The 27,001-nt window shown below is 46.2% G+C and overlaps 1 protein-coding gene across 1 annotated transcript; it reads right to left on the reverse strand.

Annotated features, from left to right (window-relative positions):
* Window positions 1-378: 378 nt before the first annotated feature.
* TNFRSF11A (TNF receptor superfamily member 11a) lies at window positions 379-26,212 on the reverse strand (the record flags this gene model as incomplete). Its single annotated transcript, XM_082499614.1, has 10 exons — window positions 379-758; window positions 4,910-5,753; window positions 7,417-7,469; window positions 9,349-9,456; window positions 10,330-10,424; window positions 10,779-10,872; window positions 11,999-12,142; window positions 12,702-12,827; window positions 13,296-13,377; window positions 26,153-26,212. 10 exons carry the CDS (start codon window positions 26,210-26,212, stop codon window positions 379-381), a joined length of 1,986 nt encoding a protein of 661 aa, XP_082355740.1.
* Window positions 26,213-27,001: the final 789 nt, after the last annotated feature.

Raw genomic sequence — 27,001 nt, forward strand, 5'->3', positions numbered from 1 at the left:
ATCTGATATGCTTGTAAGGCCCCGCGCACCTGGCCACCAACGCTGCTCACCTCCTGGCCAAGTCCCCCACACACCCGAAGGATCTCCTCAGCTCACTCTCTCTTTGCCGCTTGCCAGGGAAGAGGTGCCAGGGAGCCGGGGGGACAGGCAGGGGAATCCACCACCCTGCAAGGGAGAGGAGAGAGCCCCGACACTGCTTCTGCGATGGGGGCAGCATGCCTGTGCATGTCCCCAGTGGGTAACCTCCTCGGCAGGAGCACCACCACAGGTGCCCACAAGGGTCCTTTCCAGCTGAAAATGTTTCCTGGGAGACTCCAGGAGCAACAGTCTCCCAATCTGTTGCGACACCCTGACCCGCAGCAAGGACACCGGCTCGCTTCAGTTCAACACCTTCTCTGAGAAGTGTCCCAGCCTCCCCTCCTCCTGCACGGGCTGTGAGGCCTGGCCATGGTGGGATGAGCCCTGCTCCTGGGCCAGCTGTCCAGTGGTCCGCCGTGGCCCGCTGCTCCCTGCCACTGGGCAGGAGGCCTGCAGCTCAGCACACTTCTCCTTGTAGTGCTGGGCGTTGCCAGCGAAAGTCTCACAGCGGCTGAGGTTCTCCTCCTGCACGGGGCTGCCCACGTTCTCCTCACTCGGCCCCGCAGCCGTGGCCCCCTCCTGGGAGTTTTGGCTAAGGTAGACAACAATGATGTCGCCCTTGAAATTCATTACTTGTCCACTTGAGATAAAGGTGGAGTTACTGTTTCCAGTCACATTTCCTGGGGAAGTAGGGGCGGGGGGGGAGGAAGAAAAGAAGACACACAAGATTAATATTTTCCCCTCACGAGATGGACGTGTAGCGCAACAACCTTAATCCGCTGTGGTGGCTTTACTCTTGTTCCATTATTTTTTTCCCCGTGACATGAGGATGCTCTTATAATAAACGCCTTCCACTGGACCTTTTCATTATTTCCATTTTTGCCTCCTCAGGATGAAGCCTGTCATCCACAGGGAGCCTGTCTAGAAGGCTTGGAAACATTTTCTCTCTCAGTTGTGCTCTGGGAAGCAAGAGAGAGTGCCACCATCTCATGCTCCCCGTGCTGCCCAATGCACAAACTGTGTCCAAACTGCCTCTGCCTGCGGTTTGTGAGGAAATGGTCATTATTTCTAATTATGAGATTTTTTTTTTTTTTTTTAGAGTCCCAGGCATCACATTGGGGCTTTTTTTTTTTTTTCCCCCTACAATCAATCCTACTTCATGGACTAGGCAGCAGACTTATTGAATAAATACTGAAGGACTTAATGTCAGACCATACAGTCGCACAGTGTCCAAATGACACGGAGTTTATATGATTATCTTATATTGTCCTGATCCTCCACGTAGGTACACTCCAGTACTCACCCAGTGCCCTCATGGATTTACCTGGATATATGCTGACTCCAGTGAAGAGACAGAATCTATATTATAGCAACCTAACAGAGTTACGGTTTCAGTCAGTCTGCCTGCGGTTAGAAATTTTTCAGTATAAATTCAATCTTCCTGCCATTCAAGGACTGGGTCACTGACTCCAGTGACAGCAGAACCAGGCTCTGGGGCTTAATAAACTGTCCTCAGAACAGAAAGAAAATAACTAAGAGCAGACTTTCATCAACAAAGTAACAAACTTGTTAAAGTTTGAAAATTAAACAAACCAAAGCAACCAAGTAAAAAAAAAAAAAAAATCTTCCTAGCCTATGAAAACTCTTCCTAAGAAATGTTATTCCTGCTGTGCTTCACTTAATCATTACTTGCAGACTGATCTGACACCTTTTAGACATTTTGTGCCATTTCTCATTACGTTCCTCAACACTTGAGATGTTCCCATTTTCCTTGCAGCTAAGCATGGCCCAGCCCAGAGAAATGCTGTTTTTCCAGTGCCCATGGGTGATGTTTGCACATCAGCAATGGACACTGGGCTCCAGCTGTGCCGAGTTAGGACCTGTGCCTGCTCATAGCCCAGTCTGGGTACCACTCGAGCATCTCTCTAACAGGCCCCCTCAAGCAATCCTATTTATTTTAGCTAAACCACTGCATTGGTAGCTCTTTGCTTTCTTTCCAAGTGTTGTTGATTAACATAAGCTGTCAATAAAAGTTTTCTCTGCGGGAGATTTTTCCCCTGCTGGTTGCTTCCCCTGTGTTCGATTCTGTTCAGCTGTTTGCCATCAACACAACTGTTAGGCATAATGGGACTGCAAAAATAACTGTTTGTCTTTGTACAGATTGCCTGGCGCTCGCAAAAGGTACTGTGGAAAAGTTTACCAGTGCTCAGTATGAGATTAAGAATTTAGAAATACATGTGACAGTGGGGAGGGGAAAGAAAAAACAAAAAAAAGGCAAATTAACAGATTTGTAATGTTTAGTTGAATGTGGCTGGAAAATCCTCACTGCTTTATGAAGACACTGTGCTGAAACAAAAGGGTATTTGAGGCCCAAAAGCACAGAAAATGGACACAAGAGCTTCCTGGACTGCATTAAGAGATGTGCTTCCAACCTAGAAAGTATAAGAGACACTTTCAGAGGATAAGTGAAAGCATTGTTCTCTGCAATGTTTCAGCCTTTTGATCTCTTCAGATTACCTGATGATATTAATTACAATGACAGATTAATTATTCAGTAAGAACTGGAACAATGCAGGGAATTAATTTTCTCTGAGCCATCTAACGGCCTTTAGGTGGTAAGAACTGTTTGTCGCTGCTGAAGCGGGCTGGTTTGGGATATGGAAGTGAAAGGCTCTGCAAAACCATTCCTAATCGTGAGTCATCAAAGCCTTCCTGCGCTTATGCTTTATGCTGTAGCCTTACACATGACTTGAGGTGCTTATGAACCGATGCTTCATGTTCTGACTGCCTCCAGGCTTGGGGGGTTTGAAAGAGTGCTTGAAGGTTTACTGGTGGTGACCAGTAACTCTGGTGGTGACCCCTGTAAGCGGCCTCTGTCCAGAGCTTTGCTTTGGTTCTCTAGGGTTGTTTCACAGCAGGGTCAGAGTTTGCAATTTCTGTTGTCACTTTGAGAGTTAGGGAACTAAAGCCAAAACTTCATGGAATTACCCATGCCCTTTTCCTTCCAGTTTTCATCCACCTTCTTTTGTATTGTTCTGTCTTAGCATGACTGTGTGCAGAACCTGGTGCTTCAGTTGCTTTAAGAAGCTTTACAGAAAGTTTTTTTCCCATGCACGTTTATTCCATCTGGGCGTTTCACGAGGCCCAGCAAAATGACCGATGCTGTTCCAGCTCCACGTGCAGACCCAGCGTGGCCAGGATGCTTCAGTGTGGAAGCTATGGCTAAGCCCTGTCCCACTCCTCGTGCAACCAGGTGTTGCCAGCAGGGCACGGCCATTCTGCGGACAGAAAAAAACCCTCTGCAGCAAGCCGTGTTACCTACAGATTAACTAACCCACCCTCTCATACTGGCCACAGCTCAGTCAGTACCTGCTGGCAGTCCTGCCTGAAAAATGGCAAATGAGGAACACTGTATCTGTGCTCAGGTTTCACCAGATGGCACTATAGCATGTACACACCCGAAGGCACAGACGAAATTAAAATCGCACGTAAAGAATTGCACTGCAGATCTAAGATAGCACTTTCTAGCACATTGCTTAAATCCAACCTCTCCTGTTTGCCCTATTGTTCCTTAATATTTTCTCTTCCTCTTCGTGTCAGATTTAGAAAGAAAAGCAGTACTTCTGCAGTGCCAAATAAGACCTGACTTTCAGTTGTACCTCAGAGCCACCTTCCAACAACAACAACAAAAAAAGATAATCTATGTTCTCTTTACTACTGCCAAATTTTGTACAGAGCGGCCAGTGAAACTGTGTCAGGGAACAGAAGCAGCAGAAAGAGTATCTGCTCTTAGAAAGATGAATGTTACACACTTTCATATTCCCACACCGTGTGCGTGTTGAGAGGGGAAGGGCCTTCAAAAGTGTTAGTTTTGGGCTTTGGCAGACTGACAAGAATGTCTCCGTAAGAAACTCTAAGGCATGATGTGGTTTTAAAGAAGGGCAACTGCTTACGACTGCTGTGTGTATCACAGTAATACTTATGTCCCAGTCAAAACTAAGGTATCATTACAGTTGGCAGTGCATTGACATAAATAAAAATAGAGCATCTGACTTTAAGAGATTGTAATCTAAAATGACTAATAACACATGACAGGCAGATTGCAGACTTTAATACTGAAAAAAAGTCTCAGGGAGGAAGGCTTCATCCAGAAAAGGCTCATAACTTCCCTTCTGCTAGTTTTGCTTCAGTGATTCTTTCTCCCCTGCTTTCATTTGACAATTTTGATATATTTACTCAATTAGTAAATTGGCAGTCAACTAGTAAATTTGCGACGGTGTTTCAGAGTTGTGTGGGGGACAGAGCACTTGTGTATGGAGAAACAATGTCGGTATGAAATTATTTTTAGGTGAAGGCTTATATCCTAGCAAACTGAAACACAGAGAAAGAGCTAAAAGCAGAAAGTTGAACATGCAGACTATTGAATGGAAAATTGTCTGTCTGAGCGTTATGCATCCTTTCTTGACTCAGCCTCTAGGTCCCTATGCTCTCCTCCTTCTAAGTTCTCTCCAATACACACATCTGCTACCACCAAAATGCTTCAGTAACAGAGTTGCCTGGCCTTTGCAGTGACAGACAGAAGATGGGTTCTGCATTGCTGGTTAGACTGGGGCAGGACAACGGTCCCCATAGTGCTCATACTGTTTGCAGAATTCACTACAAACCAAATGGTCTTACTATTTCAGGGTGGGTTTTTTCAGACTAGTTTCAGGGCAATTGAGTGAAAAAGGCATGATTTTATTTTCTCCTCCTAAATCCTCCTAAACAGTACTGAGCTAGCACACAGGATAACCCTATATGACAGTGTACAGGTTAAGCCTAATGAGCTTACCAGATGCTGGAGGGAGGTCTGAAGTGCTGCTGTTTGTCCCTGAAGTGCTTCTGTTTGTGTTCTGGTACTTCATGTTGGTACTATCTGAAGATGCGTCTTCCACACCATGATTGCTTGCTAAAGTGCTCTGACCAGCAGAGAGAAAATTCAAGCCACAGGTGCACTGTGCATAGGATCCAGTTTCTGGGGAGGTGGAGGCACTGTCAGCCACAGCACAACAGGGTTTGCTCCACTTTCTGGGAGATTCCCTGTACGAAATGCCACACCTCACACAGATCTTCTCTGAGTCATAGTTTGTTGCAAAACGATCTGTGTCTTTGTTGCCTGTTTCCTTCACGCAACTGTGGGCATGTTGGCAAGATTTCTGAAGAAGTTTGTCTGTGACAGTGTGTGCCCCATCCATGTCAGAGGAAGGGTGAGAGCCTTGAGAGATAGATACGTCCTCTGTGCTCCCAACCCCTGAGAAGTACTGATTTAAGCTGTCATTCTCCCCTGCCTCCATTGGTTCTGTAAATGATGACACGGTTTTACTGGCAGTCCGACTCAGTAAAGATAAATAATCAGCGGTATTGAGATCCTTATCCATGTATTCATCTTCTGTGGGAACTGGTGGGAAATGGTCATCATTAGTCTCAGTTACCACAGAAAACTCTTGGAGGCTCCCTCCTGCCTCGCACAGCGCCGTGCCGGGGCTCCCGTTCCTGCAAGGAGCATGGCCGCTGGTGCAGCATGAGTTTCCAGGGGCAGGAGAGCCAGCGGGGCCCAGGAGACGCACGCCTTCTGAGGTCTGGGGGACAGGAGCATTTGTGATGTTCATGGTAACAAATGCATCTCTGGAGGGTTCCTGAAAGAAATTAAAAAGAAAACCATGTTTAATAAATTGATCAGTAGAAGGTTATTTTCTAGATAAAGAACTGGCAGATCTCAGTTCTTGCTTGGTGTGGAGCTGCTGAGGTAGAGCAGCACCACTATATTTCAGTCTTGAAGTATAATTCTGTTCTGCTGTCAAATTGTGACCAGTAATGCTGGGCTCAGCAGGTGGTTAGAAAAAAACTCTGGTGGCCGGGTGGGCAATAACATTTAATTTTGGGAGACCACTATTCCTAGTTTGTAAGAAGGCAATTGAGAATTAATAAATCTAGAAGAGTCGCTGTTCCTTATGGGCCATCAGTAAGACCTACCTAACTGGTTATAGGGCTTAGAAACCCACCAAACCACCTAGCTGTCTGAAGGCCTGTTGATCTGTGAAGGCCTTACTGGGAACAGAATCTTTGTTGTCAGTATTAATCAACGAAAGAAATTGGGTTGATTCAGAGGGCCCAAGACAAGCCGGGGAAAAAAAAAAAAAAAAAAAAGTCAAATGGGCAAGGTTGCTTTAACCTGGAAAATGTTAGGGCAGCAAATGCAAAGGCCCATGACATCACGTTGCCAGTACTTGTCAGAGTAAAGCTACATTTTTGGTTGCAGCTCCACAAAAAAGGGTTGGGAGACACTTCAAGGGTTCCCTTCAGTTCACGCAAGTTGTGCTATAATGATGGGTATTTGGGAACTGCTACCTTTCATTTCTAGTGTCTGTTCAGATCTTCCCGGATGGAGGAGAGAGCGTAAATGCTGCCAGCCACTAATTGCTGTTGATTCACTCTTCTGTCCCAGAGGATCTGAGCAGCTGCCAATGCAGGAGGTTGCATGAACACTTATGAGACAAAAGAGGAACTGTCTGCTCAAAAAGGTGGGTTTGGGCTTGGTTTTTCTGGGTAGCAATGGAATTTGAGTCCTTTGACAGCTAAGCTGGACAGAGCTCCTAGATCGGGTGGTGTGGAGAGCATGCACCTAGCAAACCTCAGTCCACGTCCATGGCATGAAGCAGACAGTGTACATGAACTTGAACCTGTGTCCCTATCTGAGCATTTCAAGCATGAGATATGGGGATGTTCTGGACCAAAACCACTTGGAAGGCCTTATTTTTTTTCCAGCTGAATGGACAAAAGTGATTTCTTCAAGCACTACCATTAAGGGGTCTTACAGCCAGTTTCTTCATCTGACAGCTCTGTGCTTAATGCCGTGCATGTCTAGCATTCTTGGCATTGTCCCAAATCCAGGTTTCTCCCCTGGTGTGTAAAAAGGCGCAAACTCAACCAAAGCTTTTCCTGCTCTTAGGATTTAGAAAGACTCTCTCCTAGGCAGAATTCTCAGGTGTTCAGCAACCGGTGGGCTCACATTTAACTTTCTCCTCACAAATATTTAATCATCAACACAGACTTTTACCACTGTTGAAACTGGCTGAAACCAGAGAGCAGGTTCAGAAACTATTTGAGAGCAGTGATTTCATATGCCTCACATTTACAGAAAACCAGACTGAAAAAGCCGAAGCTGTGAGCATTTTTTGAGGAACTTAAAACTTGCTTTCTAGCCAGACATTAATGTGAAGTCTGCTTCAGGAGGGATGTCAGGAATGCCATGAGGAAAACATAAAACAAGAGACAAAATGTTAGCATCTTTGGTTTTACCTTTGTTCCTTTTATTTGGCTGCACACTTCGTTAGCCCAATTCTGTAGATCTGCTGCAGGGAAAACAAAAAGAGTAGCTGTAACATATAGCAGGCACTAAAGTTAGCCACAAACCTAAACACCCACAGTCATTTACAATCCGCAATATGATATTAAATGAAAGCCAGCAAGACTGTTTTTACTGACTGTTCGAGTGTCCCAGCGTCAGTCTAGCTGAGGATTCATTGTAACTGGAACAGAGATATGTTTCTATGGAACAAATGTTTCCAAGCTCCTAAAATAGACCACGGTTAAACTGTGTTCCACATCAAATGGGGTTTCTTTCCTGGTCATATGTCACACCAAGCTATGACTGGCCCAATACAGACCCACTTGCAGCCATACAGTCTATTTCAAGAGAAGTCACATGGATGGCCCAAAGACCATTCTCAGACAGGAGTGAGGAGCCTGGAGAGAAGAGGGTAAGCCACTGAAACCACGGGATGGCACATTCGAATACAGCGTATTCCACTTCATCAGGGTGTACTTAATGGGGAAATTCACTTAACAGGAGTATCTCCCAAGGAAAAGCTTCGAGTCCAACAATGCTTTATGGTACGGACTGACTTCAATAGAGTTAGCAATTCTTGTTTTCTGTTTATACTTTCAGGAGTTTTTGTAGGACCCAGATCTAGTATACATTTGAAGCTTGTGCTGGTTTTATGTGTGTGAAGATAGATCAGCCATGTAGCCACTACCATTCCCAGCAATTACTCTGTTCCTCTGATGCTAAGTCTGCACATTTACCACCAGTCGCCAAGCAGGCAGAGCTTCCTCCTGAGCCTGCAAGTCTCAGAGGCTCCAGTTAACAGGATTTACCACGCAAAGCCAATGAAGAACTGTCACTGCAGAGCAGCAGGGCAATAGAAACGTCGAATAAAGACCACCACCCCCCAACCTACTTTGCATCATAAGTATTTGGTTTGCAAGGAGAGTCACCATTTCCTCCAGCCCATCCCAGGAATTCCAGATTTAGTACAACCCCTGTTTAGTGTGGCAGAGGCAGTTTATTTCTAAAACACAAGCTGAAATATACTTTACAAGAGGCGGTCTTCCCTCCCACTGCTCCCCAAACATTTCATAAATTGCTTGGGAAAGGAGATGGTGGAAAAACTACACTGGGAAAAGCTTTCCACATGTAGGGGGAGAAAATAAAAAATAAAGAGAACAATAGGAGTATGTGCTTAACTAAGGAGATCCAGGACTTAACACAGAGTTGAGTAACTATTGGAGGTATTTCCATAATTTTTATAATATATTCAATGCCCCACTGTTATCCAGTATGCCTTTGCTAGAATTTTTCTATTTTTCTACTTTTATTATTTATTCTATTTCTTCTGGTATTTCTTCTGTACCTCATCAGAACTTTGCCCTTCAGCTAAAAACATTGCATCCATCGTGTTTTCAAAAAAACATCTGGCTTTTGTCTTGAAATCCATATTTTAGTCCATTCAGATGCAGGTTTCAGGGGAAGAGGTGAGAAGGAGAGAGGAGGTGGTGAAAGCCCCCTGTGTCTTTCCCTTGGCTATGGGATCTGCTGTGCCACGTGGTGCAGAGTGGCCATGCTGCTATAAAAACCTCCAGCACCAACCCTCCTTCATCCACACAGCGGTTGCGTCCGCCCCAAAGGTGGTCACCCCATGGTCAGAGCTGCAGGAGGGTACCAAGCCAGATGCATTATGCATAAGTGTAACACGCTCCCTGCGTAGAGGAAAGGAATTTGAAGCCTGGATTTGTGCTAGTTAAAGCATATCCATGTGGACACGTATCAGCATAGCACAGAACTTCCAAAATAATTCCTAAGTTTCTTAACCTGGTGGCTACCAAGAAAATCAGAGCGCACAGAGAGCCGTGCAGTTGTCACATTCACAAATATCATTAACTGTCACGTACCTGTCAGCTTTTTTCCCTTATTCTTGTAGTATATGATGAAGACGACAATGCCAATTAGTGCCACAAAAAACAAGATGACAATCAACACGTATAAGATCCTGTTTGTTCCTGCAGATGTGAAAAAGATAGTGCCATCAACATGCAGCTTGCACTCAGCAGTATGGCAATCCTTGCTTGTTTTACCTGCTTTTCCACAGGAGAGGGGTTTTCTTCCTTTCTATTTGATTTTCAGTTTCTATAATAAGGACAACAGCTCTAGCACTCATGCAGTTCTGCGACAAGCAGCCTTACTGAAGGTACCTGGTACCAAGCCATCTCCATAAAAAACTGAGTCTGGGTGTCTCAGAGAGGTGCGACCCAGTCATGCTCCTCTGAAAGTCCCCTTGCAATGTGCTAGCAGCCCATGGGCTGTGCTTGTTCTCCCTCACGGGGCGGAGGGCATACATCTCATGGAGTCTACAGAATTCAGCTGGCAACATTTGTCCTTTATCTCAGATTATGAAGGATCACTGCACGCCAGGCAAGCAGCCTTCCTGGTACCATATCCACACTGGAGAAGGAAATGGGCAGCGGGCAAGAAAGGAGAGCTACATTCATCTGAGACTGTATCCATTGCTATAAAAAGCACGGAGAGAACCTAGTAGCTCGTACAGACAATGTGTATATGGAAATTAGCAGGCTGAAAAAATGAGAGCACTGTAAACGAGATGGAGGTCATGAGTATAACAACAGTGCTGCTCACCATGTGGTTTCAGTGGGAGGCGTAAAAGCTCTGCTTAGTAGGGGACATTGGCCCTAGAGCTACCAGGCTTAAAGTAATCTTTAAAATTGGTATTTTCCAAGAGCGCTGTCTTGGTCCACAGCTGCTCCCCCTAGAGTTATCCACAATGGGAATGGAGTTTTAAGCCAGCCAAGGCTCCTAGTAAACACATCCCTTCTCCCTGGTACTTTCTAACAGATAATCTGTATGAGGACACGTACCATCTTCCGATGGCTCAGGCATCTTCTGTTCGGTGCAAACTGCATCTGACTTGTCAGTCCCAGGCACTATTTCTGCCATTCCTAGAGCTGTACAGCTGAAAAAGAAAGACAAAGAGGTTAGGTTCTCAAAGAGGGAGTTTGTTGTGGCTCCTACCTTATGCAGAGTAGTACTTTCTGTTTTAACATACATTTATTCACCCTTAAGAAGCTCAGATACCTTATTTATTTTCAGCTGTGTTAGTGCAGCAGTTCTGTTGTTACTGCTCTCTCTTGCTCTCCCCCAAGGAGAATTCAAGCTTCAGTGTGAAAATGCCTTTATCACTGCACAGCCAACAGATGTGCTGTGCGCTCTGCAGGCAGCCTGAAACACCCCACTGAAAAATGCTTTTGCCCAAGCTCCTCCCTGCCTTCTGGCTGTTATGGTGTTCTTACAAGATAGAGGGACTTACTTAGTCCAGGATTTACACTTGTCGGTGGATGAAGCGACCTTTGAGAAGTAGCCTCTGGGACATGGTATACACATTGTGTCCTTGTCTTGTTGCACTGTGTGTAGTAAAGGAAGAAAAACATAGCTGAGTTTTCGTGGGTTCCTTTCAGGTGAGGGGAAGGTGACTGTGCTCCCCATCCTCCCACTCCACCCCAAACCCCAACTTCCCTGAAAGCTTCCCTGAAGAGAGGAGGATCTTAGACTACATTAGAGCAGCAATGACAGTCACATGTAAGCAGAAAAAAGTATGCTTGTCTCACCTGAGCACTTCTCTATATGATCAAAATGAGAAATGACCAGGAGCCATTTGCAGTTCTTGTAAAATAACACACAGCTATTATATCCTTCCCCTTCCATTAACTTCCTCCTGTCCATGCTATGCCACAGACAGTGACGCTAACAGGTATTGTCACTTCTCTGAAGCCACAATAAACAATGCTGTGTCAGGATTTGCTAGACTGGAGAAAAAAACAGCGCCACTGTGCTCCAAGACCATGCAGCATTTCATCCTCCATTACTATTATGTGCTGCTTATTTGGGGTTCCTCATGCTTGGCACTGCTGTTCCCAGTGTTCATTACAACTCTGAATTTGACTGTCTCTATTTTCCACCCACAAAACAACTGCATTTTGTTTTTGATTAGACTTAAGACTAAATTAAATGTCTGTAATAAATCTTTGCATTACAAGTCATCTAAAAAACAGTACTTGTGCTACCTGAAAGATGTTAATCACTTTTAACTTGCTTATAACGTTATAAAATGGCAAAGCAAAGTCATTGGACAAAAACCGATTTCAAATCTGACCACAGGAACAATCCCCAATGGACTGCTTCTCTGAATACTGAAGCAATGCACGACCTAGTGACTCACAGTCGGACACCTCAGCAAACATTAGAAACACACTGAACATCTTGCAACTATTGCCGTGTCCATATGATATCTTGCAAAAATCACTTGATCCAAGATAACTATTTAAACTACAGAGGAAGAAACCTTCAAAATGCAAACAGTCCATGAGGGTTATATGCAGTAGTAATGATAACTCAGGTAGACATCTTCTGTTGACAGCCATCTGAGAGTCTAAAGTATCCTCTCTAACGCCATAACCCACTTGATGCTGGCCTCATCCTGTAGGCCTGAGCTGGACATTTCACTTCATACATCCCCTTTGTGTATCTTACCAGGATGCTCAACTCCGAATCCTGGAGAACATATGGTATTTCGCTGACAGCAGTCGCAGTCTTCATTCCAGTGGTAGCCCATCGTACAAGCACACTGCCGCTGGAATGTGCTGTTCCCTGGGTTCACTTCTCTCAAAGCTTTCCCTAAAAGAGAAAGCAGATGGGAGTAAAAATCTCTCTGATAATAAGCCTCAAAGTTTATGAGCCTCCTGTTCTACCTATTTGCTTCACTTGATGCCAGATGCAAACCCATTCATGTTAGAGGAAACGTTATCTTTCAAGAAGCCTGGGAGACCCTTGATCAGCACGGGGCTCCTCACTGATTGCACCCCTGAGCGATACTTTTTTCCTTGTAGCTGCTGTTGAAAATAAACAGAGCTTTTGCAAAGGCGAGACAAATGTGTTAGGAGAAGTGAATGCACAGTATGCTGGGCAAAAGGACAGCCTTTAAGATCCAACTCACAGGAGTGAATAGTCCCAGTGAAGAAACTCATTATCAGCAGCACAGAGGTTATGGTCGCGGTGCTCAGCACAGCACAGCACAGAATCTCTGCTGTCTGGGGATCTCCCTCTCCGCCAGGCTCTTGTGCAAGCCCAGCCTCCAGGGTTGTGTACCTGGACAAAGCAGCTTCCCTAGATCCACTTTCCCATCTCTGTGCTTCACTAATTTGGATTAAAAGGTTCTTCAGTACGAACAGCTCACCTTGATCACATATTTTATGTAGTAAGCATTTATCTTCTTCATTCCAGACATCCATATACTCATTTGGGCCACACGGCTGGCACACGCTGTCAGAAATACCAGTGCATCTAGCAGACATATACTTTCCTGTGAATGAAAGAAGGACAAGTAGGTCGTTTGCAAGTTGCACACCAGCTGCCTAAGGAGTTTAGGGAAAATAACAGGTTGAGCTAACACTGCTGTACTGCTGGCGACACTAATTTCTTCCTGCCACCTTTTCAGTTCCTTGGTCTGGCCCCCATTTAGTGGGGTCCCAAAACATCCACGAAGCTTGTGGCCTGGGAGACAGCCTTTCTACGCGCACGAGAATCAAGTTGCTTTCTGTCTCCCTCAGTGGTTAAGTGCTCTCCCAATGAAAGAGTTGCTATGGCTTTTGCTGAGGTCAGCAGGACCACTCCTGCCCTAGAAGGCACTCGTAAGCCTGAAATCACACACCTGTGAGGGTACGTGCCAGTAGATCAGCAGTGATAAGAGCAAACTGCCTTACTGACCCACAGAGCTGTTTCCTAATGAGCTTTTCAGTTACGAAGCTAGTACAGCCCAGTGCTCACATACCTGGCTCACACTTTGTGCAGCACCGTCCAGAGTATTCATAGTGTTGTTCGCTTTCACACGGCGGAGTGATTTGTAGTGACAACTGCAGTGGAGGAGAGAGAAGACATGAGAACCAATATACCTGGAGAGCTTCAAACCTACCTAGTCACAGTGCTGGCAGGGAGGAGGAAAACTTTTCTTCTGTATAGCATTTTGGATAGCTAAGCAGTAAAAAATTACCCAACGTTTATGACTTCAAAGGCACTTTGTAGACACGCTAAGAATATGTACTTGATGCACAGGGACTTGTAATACAGCCAGGTGATAAATAAATAACACAGTCTTGCAATTTGTCATGAACTTTTGGCCTGCTATATAACCTCTTCCTACAGTACTCTATTATTTGAAATCTATGACTTTAAAACAAAAGTAAATAAAAAAATTGGCATAGAGATACTTCTGTAGTCTTTTCCACAGATATGACCTCAGACCAAGACCCAGGCAGCTGACATTTTTAATGTATAGCATTAAGCAAACAGGTAAGGTGAACAATTTATACTCCTGAAAAAGAAGAAGTTCCCAGCTTCCTACTGGGATACACAATACTTCTGGCTAGCCCCAGAAAATATTCGGCTTTAATTTTGCAGCTTTTTATGACTCCTACTGTGTCCTGCAGAGATGGTCTCATGGAACTGAGGCAGCCATCCAGAGAGGTGACACGATTAAGCCAAGAGATTTTTGCTTCTCAAAAACCAAACCAAACAACACAAACCACACACACCTCAAACCACCTGAAACTGTTACATGAGAGGGCATCTGCAAAGCAGGTAGCAGTGTTGCCTCTAGCTCTTACAGGCCTTCGCATCACCTCCCTGCACACACAGTGGTCCTACCTGCAGCCCAGCACACGTGGCTCCCTCAGCCGGGCTTCGGGGCATGGTTTGTGCTGGGGATCCCGGCCAGCCAAGCACTGTGCCCGGTCCCTCGCTGACCCTCCTTTGGCTGCCCGGGAGTCTCCCAGGCAAACTCAACACCTTACAACCAGTTGTTGATCTTACAATAGAAAAGATGATTCAAAATCTGACCCGTAGCAAGGAATCCTTCATCATTGGATACCACTGTTAAAATCTTATTTACTTCGAGAAAGCTGCAATAAAGCTTCTGCTGCTGGTTAAAGGGAGCTTTTGCTGTCTAATAGCATATGACAGTCCTGTGCCTACTGATACTGGTTTCCATTCCTCTACTTAGCGTTCTCCCCTTGTTTCCTCCCAGTCTTTACTTCTCTTTCCTCCTTTTCTTGTTTCAGCAATAGCAATTTCTTTAAAGAAAAAATATTTTCCACTCAGCACCTTGTCCTCTTCTAATGCCAGGAAGGGTCTTGTAACTTAAACATGACCATAAAGGTTGAAATTTTTCTTTAACACACCACCTTTTGGCTTGGAGTTTGAGCTGTGGGTTGGTGCATGACTTGTATTTATCAAAACTATGTTAGCTGTGTCTGGAACAGAGTAAGTACCTCAAGTCAGAGGTCTTGAGTTTCTATAGTTTTCCAGATTATAAACAACTTATAGCCTTTGGTTTTTTTATCATTACAACAATCCCAGGTCAAATTAAGAGTCTAGTCTTGCAAGAAATCTTCTGTTGTCTGTTTCCTTGTCTCTTTCTTTGCATTCATTAGCAGTACCTTTCTCGTGATTAGATTACACGTTTTTTGGAACAAACATTGCATTTCGTGCTTGCGCAGCACCTCCCAGGAGGGGCACAGGATAATGATTAGTGCTGGCAAGGCGAGAGGTGATCTAGGAAATGGAAAGCTGGGCCAGCCTGGCAGCTGAACAGTGACACCGCTCAGTGTCCCAGGGGAAACGCTGACAATGCTCGTGTAATCAAAGGAGCTCCTTTTCTCTAAAGCGCTTCAGGCGGCGTCTACTAAAACACTAAGCTGGCAAGCACAGGGGTGAGGCGACGTTGCGGGACCAAGCAGGAGGGAGAAGGTCTTGAGTGACTGATTCCCTATTCCCAGCTATCCAAAAAGGCAACAGAAGTGATGAGACCAACAACAGGACCAGTGACTTGCTTTTTGTCACAGAAAATCCTCTTCTTCCTTGTTTGCCCCAGTTTGATAGTTCCTCTTTAGAAGAAAAGACTAAAAAAATTACTGAAGTGTCAAACAAGGGCAAAGTCATCCTTTTTAAGGAAGGATATGCAAATCTGCTAAAGAGCATTCAGCTAAAGGGTTTGGAATAATTTCTGCGAATCACAACTCATCCAGAGGAGAAGCAGCAATCCCCTGGCGCTGAGGCTGGGAGAGCAGGCTAATAGCTCAGCCACCTTTTGGAAACTGTTTCGTACCACCCTGCTTTATTGTATAAAGAGGGCTATTGTTAAGGTACACTCACAGCTGCAGCTGCATAAATCTACACTCTGTGTCAATAAGTAGTCTCTTCTGTGACTGCGTCCTTCCCCTTTTCACACAAGCCAATGCCTTCGCAGAGCTGCACTACTCCCTCCTTTGATTTATGCTCAACGACACAAAGACAAGGCTCTCGGCGTCCATATGCTAACCCCCAGGTGAGCCCAGCCCCCTCGCGAAGGCGAGGGATTTGGGCCTGTGTGGACTGGCTGGACCTGCCAAGCATGAAAGCTGGGGAGAGAGAGGACAGGAAGGGAAACAAAAGCGACTTGGGTTTTTCTTAGGGCAGGAGCCGAACTTGGGCCCTTTTGCTAACACAGCCCCCTTGAAGCCAGGTAATCATAGAATCATGGAATTATTGAGGTTGGAAGGGACCTTTAAGATCATCACGTCCAACCATTAACCTAACCTGACAAAACCACTTCTAAACCATGTCCCCAAGTACCATGTCTACCCTTTTTTTAAACACCTCCAGGGATGGCGAATCCACCACCTCCCTGGGCAGCCTATTCCAATGTTTAATAACCCTTAATATCCCTTGTTTAACCCTCTGCCAGGGGACTGTGTGCGTCTTGTCGTCAAACTGCACATCAGCTTCCTTTGGGGGCTGCTGGCAGCACGATGACCTGACACTTTGCCATCACCAGCTCATTCCCGCCACAGTGTCCTTCCGAGACGGGGAAGTGCAATTCATTTTGCAGATGAGGAACTCGCGCCCAGAGGCCGGCTGGCTTTACGGAGGTGACAGGAAACCAAACCAAGTCTCCCAAGTCTCAAGTTCGCCCCGTAACCCCTGGAACATCCTTCCTCTCATCGGGTGCTGGCCTGTGGGTCAGAGTGATGTGGCCATCACCGAGCTCTTATCTAGAGAGAGAAGGGGCCTCGATGAATGCGAAGGTGTCAGCCTCCTCTGAAGTGATTAAATAAGACAAAATCCAGCCTGGTTATTCCTTTAACGGCCTTGCTGTTGAGGAAGCTGTCCATTAAATCCCACCATCACATGCAAATGAGTGCTTCAAAGAGCTCTAGGTATCCTGTGTAAATTTCATTTGTCACTTTAAAAGCATGCAAAGCGCACAAGTTTGCACCAGTTCCTAAAAACCAGTCATCTTTCCTGCTTGATTAACATTATGTCAGAACAAGTATATCTGACTGGGGAAGAAGCCAGGGGAAAAAAGACAAACCTCCTCTGGGCTTGATAGATCCGGTTCGGCGAAGCACGCCAACACCTGCTTACCTTTAAGCACATGAGTAGCACCATCAACTTCTTTGGAAAAACAGGCATGCTTATGCCAAGGTTTGCAGGAGGCCTGTGTTTTGGTGTCGAGCTGCAGGCAGCCTTTTCAGCTTCTTTCCCCCCCCCGATTTGCTGAAAAGGACGCTAAGCAAGAGCGTGCTTGCAGGGTTGGAGAGCAGCGATGACTCAGAGCTACAAAGCACCACTGTGTTACTCAGACCTTGAAAAAACACACACACAGGTGCTTCTGAAGGGGGAACCAGCAGCATTCAGATTCCTGTCCTCGGGCTTAAGGAAATATTTATTCTTGGTGCCGTTGAGCAATCAGATGGCAGCAGAAGCTGTGTGTCATGGATGCTAAAATTACTTTCTCGCTCAGATGAATATTCAGACAGACATTTCAGAGAAGATAGAGTTGCACGGGCCTCTTTCCTTTAAAAGAAAAAATCTGGAAGAACAAGCTCGGGGGTTTCCACAGTCTTTTTCCCATGTCACTTCTGAACAAGAAGCTGAGGTGTCAATGAAGATTGCTCATTAACGATAATCTTAGTTTTGCAAAAATTGAGATGTAAAGGGACACATCAAGGGCTAAGTATCTTAAGATGACACCTTCTTGCTCAGAGTAGTTGTTTCTGGAGAGTATTCAAGTCATCTGTCATCATTTCACTGAGCAAAGCACATTTTTTTTTCTCCATTTAGTATCGCAGAATCAAAGCCCCAGTGGAAAAGCCAACTATGGTGCATCCTGCTTTGCACACCACTGGTTCTTCGTACTTTAGAGACTGAATTTATTCACACCACTTGCTTTTGAGGTCCTTAGTCTTGCCAGCTGTAGAACTATAATATTTCTGTGGATTTGGGGCTTTATTTGCCTTTGTCTAGAGGACTGAGTTTTGACCAACATTTCCTGATCTGAAGTAGCCCCTGCAAGCAGAGCACCCCAGTGTCCAGCTAGGATGGCCGCTGCAGTCATCTGCTGCTTTTTCTCCTTCAAACTTGGACTGCTCGCACTCCTCTCGCACCGACTGGGTGCCCACAGCCCTCCAGCTTCCCACCTCAGCTGGGTGAGAAGAATCGCAAAGCAAAAAGCAGATTTCTTCAGCTCACCGACAGTTTCAGAGGTTTGCCAGAAAAATTATTTAAGAATAAAAATAGGTTCTGGCTCTCAATGGGTGCTGCTCCATGGCTCGTGTTCCCAGGCACTCTATTGAGGCACATAATAGTAACGCACACAATGAACGACTCCGGAAATTTTTACTGAGAATTTATATAAACTTATAAACTGAGAAATTATAAGGGGAAAGAGGAGCCTTATGTTAAAGACTTAATCATAATCACATGGATGCTGAATGCAACAGTTCCTTCATAGGCAATCTTCACTGTTGATAAAAATTCAGTCGAAGCAGCACACAAGTCACAGCTTTGCAATTCCAGTTATTCGCTTGCAGGTCTGTAATTCCTTACACAAACCTTAGATTGTGAATGAAATGCTTTTGGTGATGTCAACTTTCCAGTGACCAGTAAACCACATCACAGAACTACCACCACGTGGTAAAACATAGCCGGGAAATGGCAACAGCTAAAAACTAAATATTATTTCACTCTTAAAAATAGAGCCTTGAAACCCTGCTAGAGCCTGAATACCTAAAGAGGCCAGAAAGAACACGAGGGATAAAACCGATAATAAAGAGGTCAAGAGGAAACTGTAACTTGCAGCCAGGGAGTGAGCAAATGGCGGTAAAAGCCCCATCCTGACTATTCCCCTCGCCCCTCTGTTTTAGCACGCAGCAAAAAGCAAACACCTGAGCGACTGGTGCTGCTGCGCCAACGGGAAGGACCATTCATCAATCTCAAACCCACCAGAGTTATTTCTGGCCAGCAGACTACGTGAAGGAGAAGTGCCGCACTGACCACTCTCGCAGCAGGGTGGTGGGGGTAAGGCAGACAGGAACCTCAGGTATATCAGATGGGAGATGACGGCGGTGATAGATGGCAGGGCTGAAACGGCTACCGACTGAACGTGTGAATCAGCCAGCTTTCCTCTGCGGGCTGAAAACTCACCATCACGTGCGCAGCATTTGTCATTCAGAGACAAAGTCATCTTCATACAGCAGCCAGAAGGGTACACCTAACGTTTTCATCGGCTGGGCGGTTGGTGGTGTCTGCATGTTCCTGCACTTTGGTGCAAAACCTCATGCTTCAACCTACGTGTCCTCACTGCCACAGCAATTCAAAGACTAATAGCTACTAGGTAGGATACTTTAAAGATTGGTCAGAGAGTAAAAAAGCAAAATATTTAACAAAAAGGCTTGACAGCAAGACCACAGTCCATAACGAGCAGGAATAAAACTGCAGAATAATCACATTACCAAAACTAACACCCGGATGTGCTTGTGAAAAGGCCTGCAAAGGCAAATCTCTTCTAGATTAAACAGGTGCAGTAGCACTGCTCCATAAGAAAGCTCAGCAGTCCCACTGCTCCAGATACGGTCTCAATGACTCGCCATGAGTAACTCTACACCCATTCATGCTTAATTAAAATAATAATAATAAAAAAGGCACTAAAGACACAATCATTTAAGGGGAGCATGCTCCTCTTGCATTTTAGTTCAGCAGATTATTTTTCTATGCTTCTTCGACTGAAGTCCAGTCTTAATGAAGAAACGACCATGAGAGATTTCTTGGGCTGGACACCAGATTAGGAGTTCAACAGGGACATTCTGTGCTTAAAAATCCATTTGTTTATGTGCCCTTTCCTTCCAGCATGCCACCAGGGTGGAACATAATGTATTAATCTCTTAACGGTGCGAGGTGAGACCCTGCAATCCAAGCTGAGCTGCCAGGGAGAACGAGAAAGCTCGTAGACAAGAGGGAAAGCCTGCTTTCACCACTTAATGCTTGGCTTCGGCTTCCTTCTCCCGGCTTTTAGAACTGCACATGGAACGAATGCTGGATATTCTGCAGGCAGAAATACAAAGGGTAGCAGGAGGGCTGTAGCTCTTACTTTGGATGATGGCCGTATAGAGGGGATGCATGTAACACCTGCAGACTATTCCGCCTTGGCATGAGTTATACTAAGAACTGCACGATCGGATCTGCACCTTCTCCAGCATGAACCAGTTGTTGCCTGTATTAAAGCGCTAAGGACTGGGCTAAGAATTGGTTCATTAAGTGCCACCAGAAGGAACCAGCTCTGCCAGGGACCATTGGACAGTCAAGTCGGTGGAAATATTCCTCCCTGATTTGAACGGGCTTTGGCTTGTTTCCGTAAGCAGCTTGTTTTACCGCATGTAGTATTGCGGGGGAGATTTTTTTTTCCTGTGAGAGCAAATTCAAGGAATCATCTTGCTACACTCAGTTTTTGCTACTGAACAATGAAAACTTATTGAAGAACATGATGCTCATAAGGCAAAACTATTCGCTGTGGCAAATAACATGCTCAAAATAGACTCCCTTGTGTGCTACATAAGCAATTTTTAGGACTCCATATGAACCTAGTAGCACATTTTTCCCTATCTGTATTCCAGATTAATGGGTTGCCTAACAAAACTTCACAGTATTTTTTTTTCCATACAAGATTTTTTCTCTTTTCCCTCCACTTTGACCACTGACTAAATATATTCTGCACCCATCTGCAGTCACAAATGTTGTTCTTTGTCATACTTGAACAGACCCTATATACTTTTTTTCTTTTGGAGTAGCCACAAAGTGGTGAGGGTGAATGACCTCATTTTTTTTTTCCCCGTCCTTAGCTAATTGGCTCTTGCAGGGTGGATTAAACCAGCCAGCTTGGCTCTTTTACCGAACACAGCCTTTTCCTGGTCTCTTTTATCTAGATTTTAAGAGGGGAGCAGCCAGTGGGTTCTGCAGAGCTGAGAGGCCACTGCGCTGCCTTCCGCCGCAGCCCCTGCCCCAGTCACTCCATCAGGGACATCGCAGAGAAGCGGCGAGGAGCCACCACGAACACATTTGGCCAAGCAGCGTGGGGAAAGTCCTCCACCGCAGGGACATTGGTGGGGTCGTGGGCAGAAGAGGACCTGAAGAATAAGGGTGAGGGTTGGATGCTGCAGCCTACGTGATGGCAGCCGGCCGGGGGAACATACCGCTCCCTTCCCGAGTCCACGTGGGCATGGGCCTCCCCATGACTTCGGTGGGACATGGACGGGGCTCTATCCTGTGGTGATTAATGACTCTTTGGCTTTGTTTGCAGCCGTGACATCCTAAGCGCAGTACAAACACCAAAGAAAGCCAAGCCCTCGGCCCAGACAACTCACGCCCTGGAAAAGCAAACAAAAAAAGGTAACCAAGGGAAGCACTGTGAAGAGCAGCTGAGGTGACTGCGTAAGTACGGGACAAGAACCAGGATGTCCCAGAACCTCGGACATAAGTCAGTGTCACTCCTCTGCTGCGGTGCTGAGCCCTCTGCGAGGCACCACATCGCAAATACGACTGCACGCTGCAGTGACACACAAACAAACGAAAAATCAGGAAACTTGCATTTCCCCAGAGGTGAAGCATCATACCAAACCCTGCTGCCACGGAGCAGACACAACAGCAGACTGCCCTGGGTGCCAGCGCAGCCTGCAGAGCAGGACCCTCCTGCAGCCCACCCTGCGACTTTCTGCCACCACTGCTCCATCCCCTGGAGGTCCAACAACAGTCTTTCCTCTACTACGTGAACTTTGGACCATTTTCAAAGAAGAGTAAGTCATAAAAAGGGGCAAGTTCTTTCAGGCAGGCTATTGTGTTATACAGACTGAGGCCTACCCAAGTCCATAGGGCAACCTGGTTAAACAGCACTTAAATTTTATATTGCTTTTATAACACACAAATATTTGCCTTTGCGTTTTCCATCGGCATTAACGAACCATTCTCAGAGCAGCTGCTTCTCCGTGCAGGCAACACCAACCAATGCGCTCTTAAACCAGAGGGTGGGCAGCTGCAGCAGAAGCCGGCACTGCCCGGCAAGTTGAGTTTCCACTGAAAGGAAGGGGGCAGCCTGTGCCAGAAGCACAGTCGCAGCTGAGGACGTGATGAACAAGCCATCTCCATTTCCCTCTTCTCCCCACTGCCCACCTCCAGTAAGCCAAACCAGCATCTGAAGCAGCTGCCCCCTCCAAGCATCCAGCAGCCTCCGCACTGCAGAGCAGCCCCTTGCAGCATGGGGTGTGGGATGGAAGGCGGTCTGGAGTCCATGGTCGCCAGCACCCGGTGGCAGGAACCCTGCTGGCTCTGGTCACCACAAACACCTCCTGGAGACCGGGTCATACAGAGAAGAAGTTGGCAGGGAGGAGCAAGAGGAGGACAGCTTTGCAACAGGGGTCACGGTTTTGTTGCCTCTACGCGTGTACCTAGTACAGCAGGGTCTTCCACCACTTGAACTCCAACGGACAGACAGATAAACATAGCAAAGTGACTCAAATAATAGCATTAAGGTATAAATGCCAGAGGTCATCACTTTGAGGTTTTTGTGATTTTCTGCACTGCAGTTATGCACGCATCCCTTTTACCGTCTGCACTGGTTCTTGCAGAGCGGTCAAATTACATCCCACTTTTCTGAGCCTGAGGGTGCTTGGGATGACAGTAACAGGCAATAGAAACAGATCCTTTTGGGCACAGTTAAGCTCTCTGCTTGACCTGCCTTTTTTTTTTTTTTCTGGCATAGTATGAAGAAAGCCCTGTGCCATAAATGACTGGTCAGTACCCTCAAGATGGTTGATAAGCTTCAAATTCAACTGACTTGTGAAATGTGCTGAAGGTTTGTTTTGGTCCCACTTGTGGGAAAGAAGAAATTACATCAGGAAGATGATGCTTAACGTGAAAGGAGAAGCGGCAAAGGTTTCTTAAATTGTGGATTGGTTCAGTTTATATGCATTATATTCTTTTTATATGAGGTGCTGTAAGATTTTTCACATGTTCTGGGGGAAACTGCAAAGCAATGAAAAACTTTCCAGTTTCCCTTTCAGGAACCATTCCTGCAAGGGCATTTTGACAAGTAAATTAATTGAATTACAGTAACTTTGAAACCCATGCTGTTAACAACGGAATAAACCCAGGAGTTTAGATTAGATATTGTAGAAGTTTTGCTCTACTGAGTGATTCCTTTGGCCCTGATCAGAGCAGGAATACTGGACCAGGAGGGCTGATGATAGACATTTTTATGCTCCTTTTTCCTCCTGTCATCATAAAAACTGCGTATTTTAGGAAGTTAAAAGATAATCTATATTTTTGGCAAAATTCTTCTATATTATCAAGAATTCCAGATGCTTGCAGTGAGCAAACTTCCCCTATAAAGTAAATATTACAGAGTAGTGGAAGGACCCATCCCATTACAAGGGAAGAAGAGTCCTTGGCATTAAACGAGGCAACTGGTTTATTGCATATTTGTGAACACACATTCTTCACAGGCTTTAAGTCCCATCTGATAGAAACATCTATGCTCCTCACCAGTGTTAAGCAAGCAAAGGGATGTGTGACTACTCTGTACAAAGAAGCTGAGCAGATCATGCTTCAGAAAGTGAAATACCGTGTCCTCTGACGGGCGCTGAAGACTAATTACTTGGAAAGATCATCTTGTGGCTGAAGCACAAGACAAGGAGGGCTGAGCTCTGCTCCCAACTGTTCTCCTCCACGCTTGGTGTGTGACCTAGAGCAAGTCACGAATTCTCTGTTCCTGTTTCCTCTTTGGTGAAAATGATGATGGTGATCGTGTCTGTTCTCAGCAGAATTATGAGTACTCATTAACATACATTTCCAAGTGTTTCTCATTCTTTGCAGGAAATACATTGCAAATATCACTGCCCTACCACTACTCCACCATATTATCAACTCTAAACTAACACAAGTTTACCAGACAAACTTCAGCCCTACCACACTTATTGTCACAATTTGTTCGATCAGAAAACAGCACTCTTATGAGAAACCACCGTTCAAATCAGTCAAGCAAAGAACCTGAAATGCTGGCTGGGAACAGCATCTCTCCAGGCTCACCTTCCTTTCACATTCTTGACTTGCAGGTCCTGCTCACGGTTGCAGATGGGATTGTCGTGGTTTAGATTAACTGCCTCTTTGACAAGGTATGGCTTTTCCTATGTAAGCTTACACTACTACTTTCCTGCAGCCCCCTACTATTTTGTACTGCTTCTTGTCCAGGGCATTGGCTATGGAAAGTCGCACCCTGCGCAACCACTTACAGACTCAGAATTAAGCACATGTGGAACGCAGTGGAAAGACTTTACACATCAGCCTCAAATAAATACAAGTTCCCTGTTTTGCATCCTCGGAAAGGCTATGAATTGAGAGGTGAGAAATAATGAGGAGCTCCTCTTAGCTCCTACATCAGGGTATCCGAAACGTGCTGGGAGCTATGGCGTGGAAATCTGAATTTCCAAGGTTTGGTCAAGCGTTGAGCAGGTTCCAGGCAATGAGGAGATTCCAAAGGGAACAACTGCCCCAAACCTAAATGGCTCCAGAAGGAAGCAAATATATAATGGATAGTGACCTGAAGCAAAGGTACGAAGAATACTGAAGTCTGCTTATCGTGCTGGATTGATCACAGTCCTGAACACACCAGGGCAGAAAAAACAAAGACAGATACAGAGGATACCGAGGAATGGGACAAACCACCTGAAAGCTGTGATGTAAAAATCACTTCTGAAATACGCAGGCTCATTCACATACATATGGAGGACACCTGGAAAGCAGCAATTTAAGAGAAGCCTAAGGAGCGAGGGTGGACAGTATGAAACATATGGTTTAGAGGAGGGGAAAAAAGGCCTGTGTGGTTTTAGGCAACGTATTTAGGACCAAGGATCCAGAGGAAAGGCTCTCAGGACTATGTGGTCAGACATTAAATTGTAAGCTGTAGACAGCAGAGGGTTTTTTTGTTTTGGTTTGGTTTTTTATCTTTTTTTTCTTGAAGCTGCACCTTGCTCTCAGGGAACCCAGCCATGGCGCAGTTATAGTGCTGTGTTGAGGGAAGCACTTAAAATGACACAACTAATCAAGAATAATGAGAGACAGAGACGTATTAGAAGTTCAAATGAAAGAAATACAAATGGTAGCGAGGCTGCCAAACGTTGATTAATGGAGGAAAATAAAGTGCCTGCAGCATGGGATTTGCAAACAGCCTGCCACTCTCGAAGGGTCTAAATAACCCAAAGGGAGAGGAATTGTTTTTAAGCTGTATAATTAGAAAAAGCAAAGCAACATTCTGCAAATTTAAACCGCTGGAGGAAACCCGATGTACACCATTCACAAGGCTCAGCAAGAGCTGGCTGTAGAAAAGGGTCTTTCTGAAAACAGGGGAAGACCAGCAACGATCCCAACCGTAAAACACGCTGACCATTAGCCACCTGGCATTGCACGAAGCTGCAAAAAGAGCACGCTCTGTTTGCAAACAACCGCAGAGCCAAACCTCACTCAGATCTTTCCCCTTGAGCGGAAAGGGCTGCCCTTTTTGGGGCAGCTGACCTGGGATGAGGGTTTGGTCTCCGGCTCTGTCATGAGTGGCATGTGAACCTCCAAGCTGGTCATGTAGCCGGTCTGGGCCTCAGTCTTCCACCCGTGGACCTGGGGTCAAAATGCCATCCCACCTCCCAGGGCCGTGCAGGGGTTGCCAACGTTTGGGATGGCGGGGCGGTCGGAGCGAGAGGGGGACTGCGCCCCTCGGGGGAGGCTGAAAAGCTGTAGCCGGGCTGTGAAGAACATATGCGCTCGTCCCATGTCTGAGGGACAAGTGTGCTCACGCTCTCTTGAATAAATCTGTTCAGTAGGGTGGAGTCTGCCTTATTTTTACTCTACATGCAAATTATATCCCTCAACAACCTCACTGCAAATATTTTCTGGTTTCTCACACCCTGCCCTGGGCAGGAGCAGGCTGTTTTCCCTGCAGATACTCTGGCTTCCTTTGGAGCTTTGGGTTTGGGCTATTTTGATTTTAAAGAAGCAAGAGAAGCTTGTGAGACAGGGCGAGTTGCAGGGGAAAAACAAAACAAAACAAAACAAACCAAAACAACGAAACCCACACAACCAGAGGGGAAAAAAGGGCAGTGAACAGACAGCGAAGCTGTTCTGCTCAACTCTGCCAGTCCTGACGGTGCGAGATGCCACGGGCTCCGACTTCGCCACCTCCTCCGAGCCATGGGCGAAGAAACAAACCTCCCCAGGGTGAGATGTGACACCCGCCTTTCCCCCTCCTCCTGCTCAGCCCTGGCAGCGCAGCCTTACCTGTTTGCCAGCGGCAGCGAGGCAAAGGAGAAGGAGCCAGCAGCCTGACGGGACGGGCATGTCTGGGTGTCCGTCTCTGCCTCCTCCTGTGGCTCCTTTTCCTGCCACCGAAGAGAAACTAGATCCTTCCAGCCAAGCCCCCGCGCCCCGGCAGCAGAGCGAGGCACATTTGGGCTAGCTACTTCTCTTTCTTCCTTTCCTTCCTCTCAGCTACACGAGGGGAGAAGAGAGAAGAAGAAGAGAGAAAAAAAAAAAAAAAAAAAGCTCCTGGCTGTAGTTCCCACAGCATTTCCTCAGACTTGACATGCAGGTTTTTTTTTTTTTTCCCCCCTCTTCTTGTCCCTCCCTTTCCTTTCTCCACCCCCTTTTACAAGAAGTTTAGTCACCATGCCCACGTCCCTCCTCCTGCCCATAGGGACTGCTTTTTCCCCAGTCCTTTTCGGCAGGGCTATCCATCCGTCTGTGCCCTCCCTTCCCAGCCCTCCTCTTACCTGGCACCATCCCTCACTCTGCCTCTGTCCCGTAATCAACACCTTCTCCTCACCGCCTCTGGATGTTGCCTTAGGCTCTCAGAGGACATCTTGGGTCTTGGCCGTGCCTCGGGCGGCCTCCCCACCTCGCTCTCTGGTCCGCCCTGGCATAACCGCCCTCCTGCCGGCACTGGGGAAAGTTTCCTGACCCGTCCCATCCCATTCCCACTCCCATGCGACGGCCTTGTGAGTGCCCGCCTCAACGTTTTGGCACAACTCGAGGCCCCCCCAAGCACTTTGCTTTGGCTGATGGCAGGAGCTGGTGGGCAGGATGGCTGCCAGCAGAAAGAAAAGCCAAAGATGTGCTTCAGGAGCTCTC

Source organism: Vanellus vanellus (genome assembly GCF_965231255.1).
Source record: "Vanellus vanellus genome assembly, chromosome: 2".
In the NCBI taxonomy this organism is placed as follows: Eukaryota; Metazoa; Chordata; class Aves; order Charadriiformes; family Charadriidae; genus Vanellus; species Vanellus vanellus.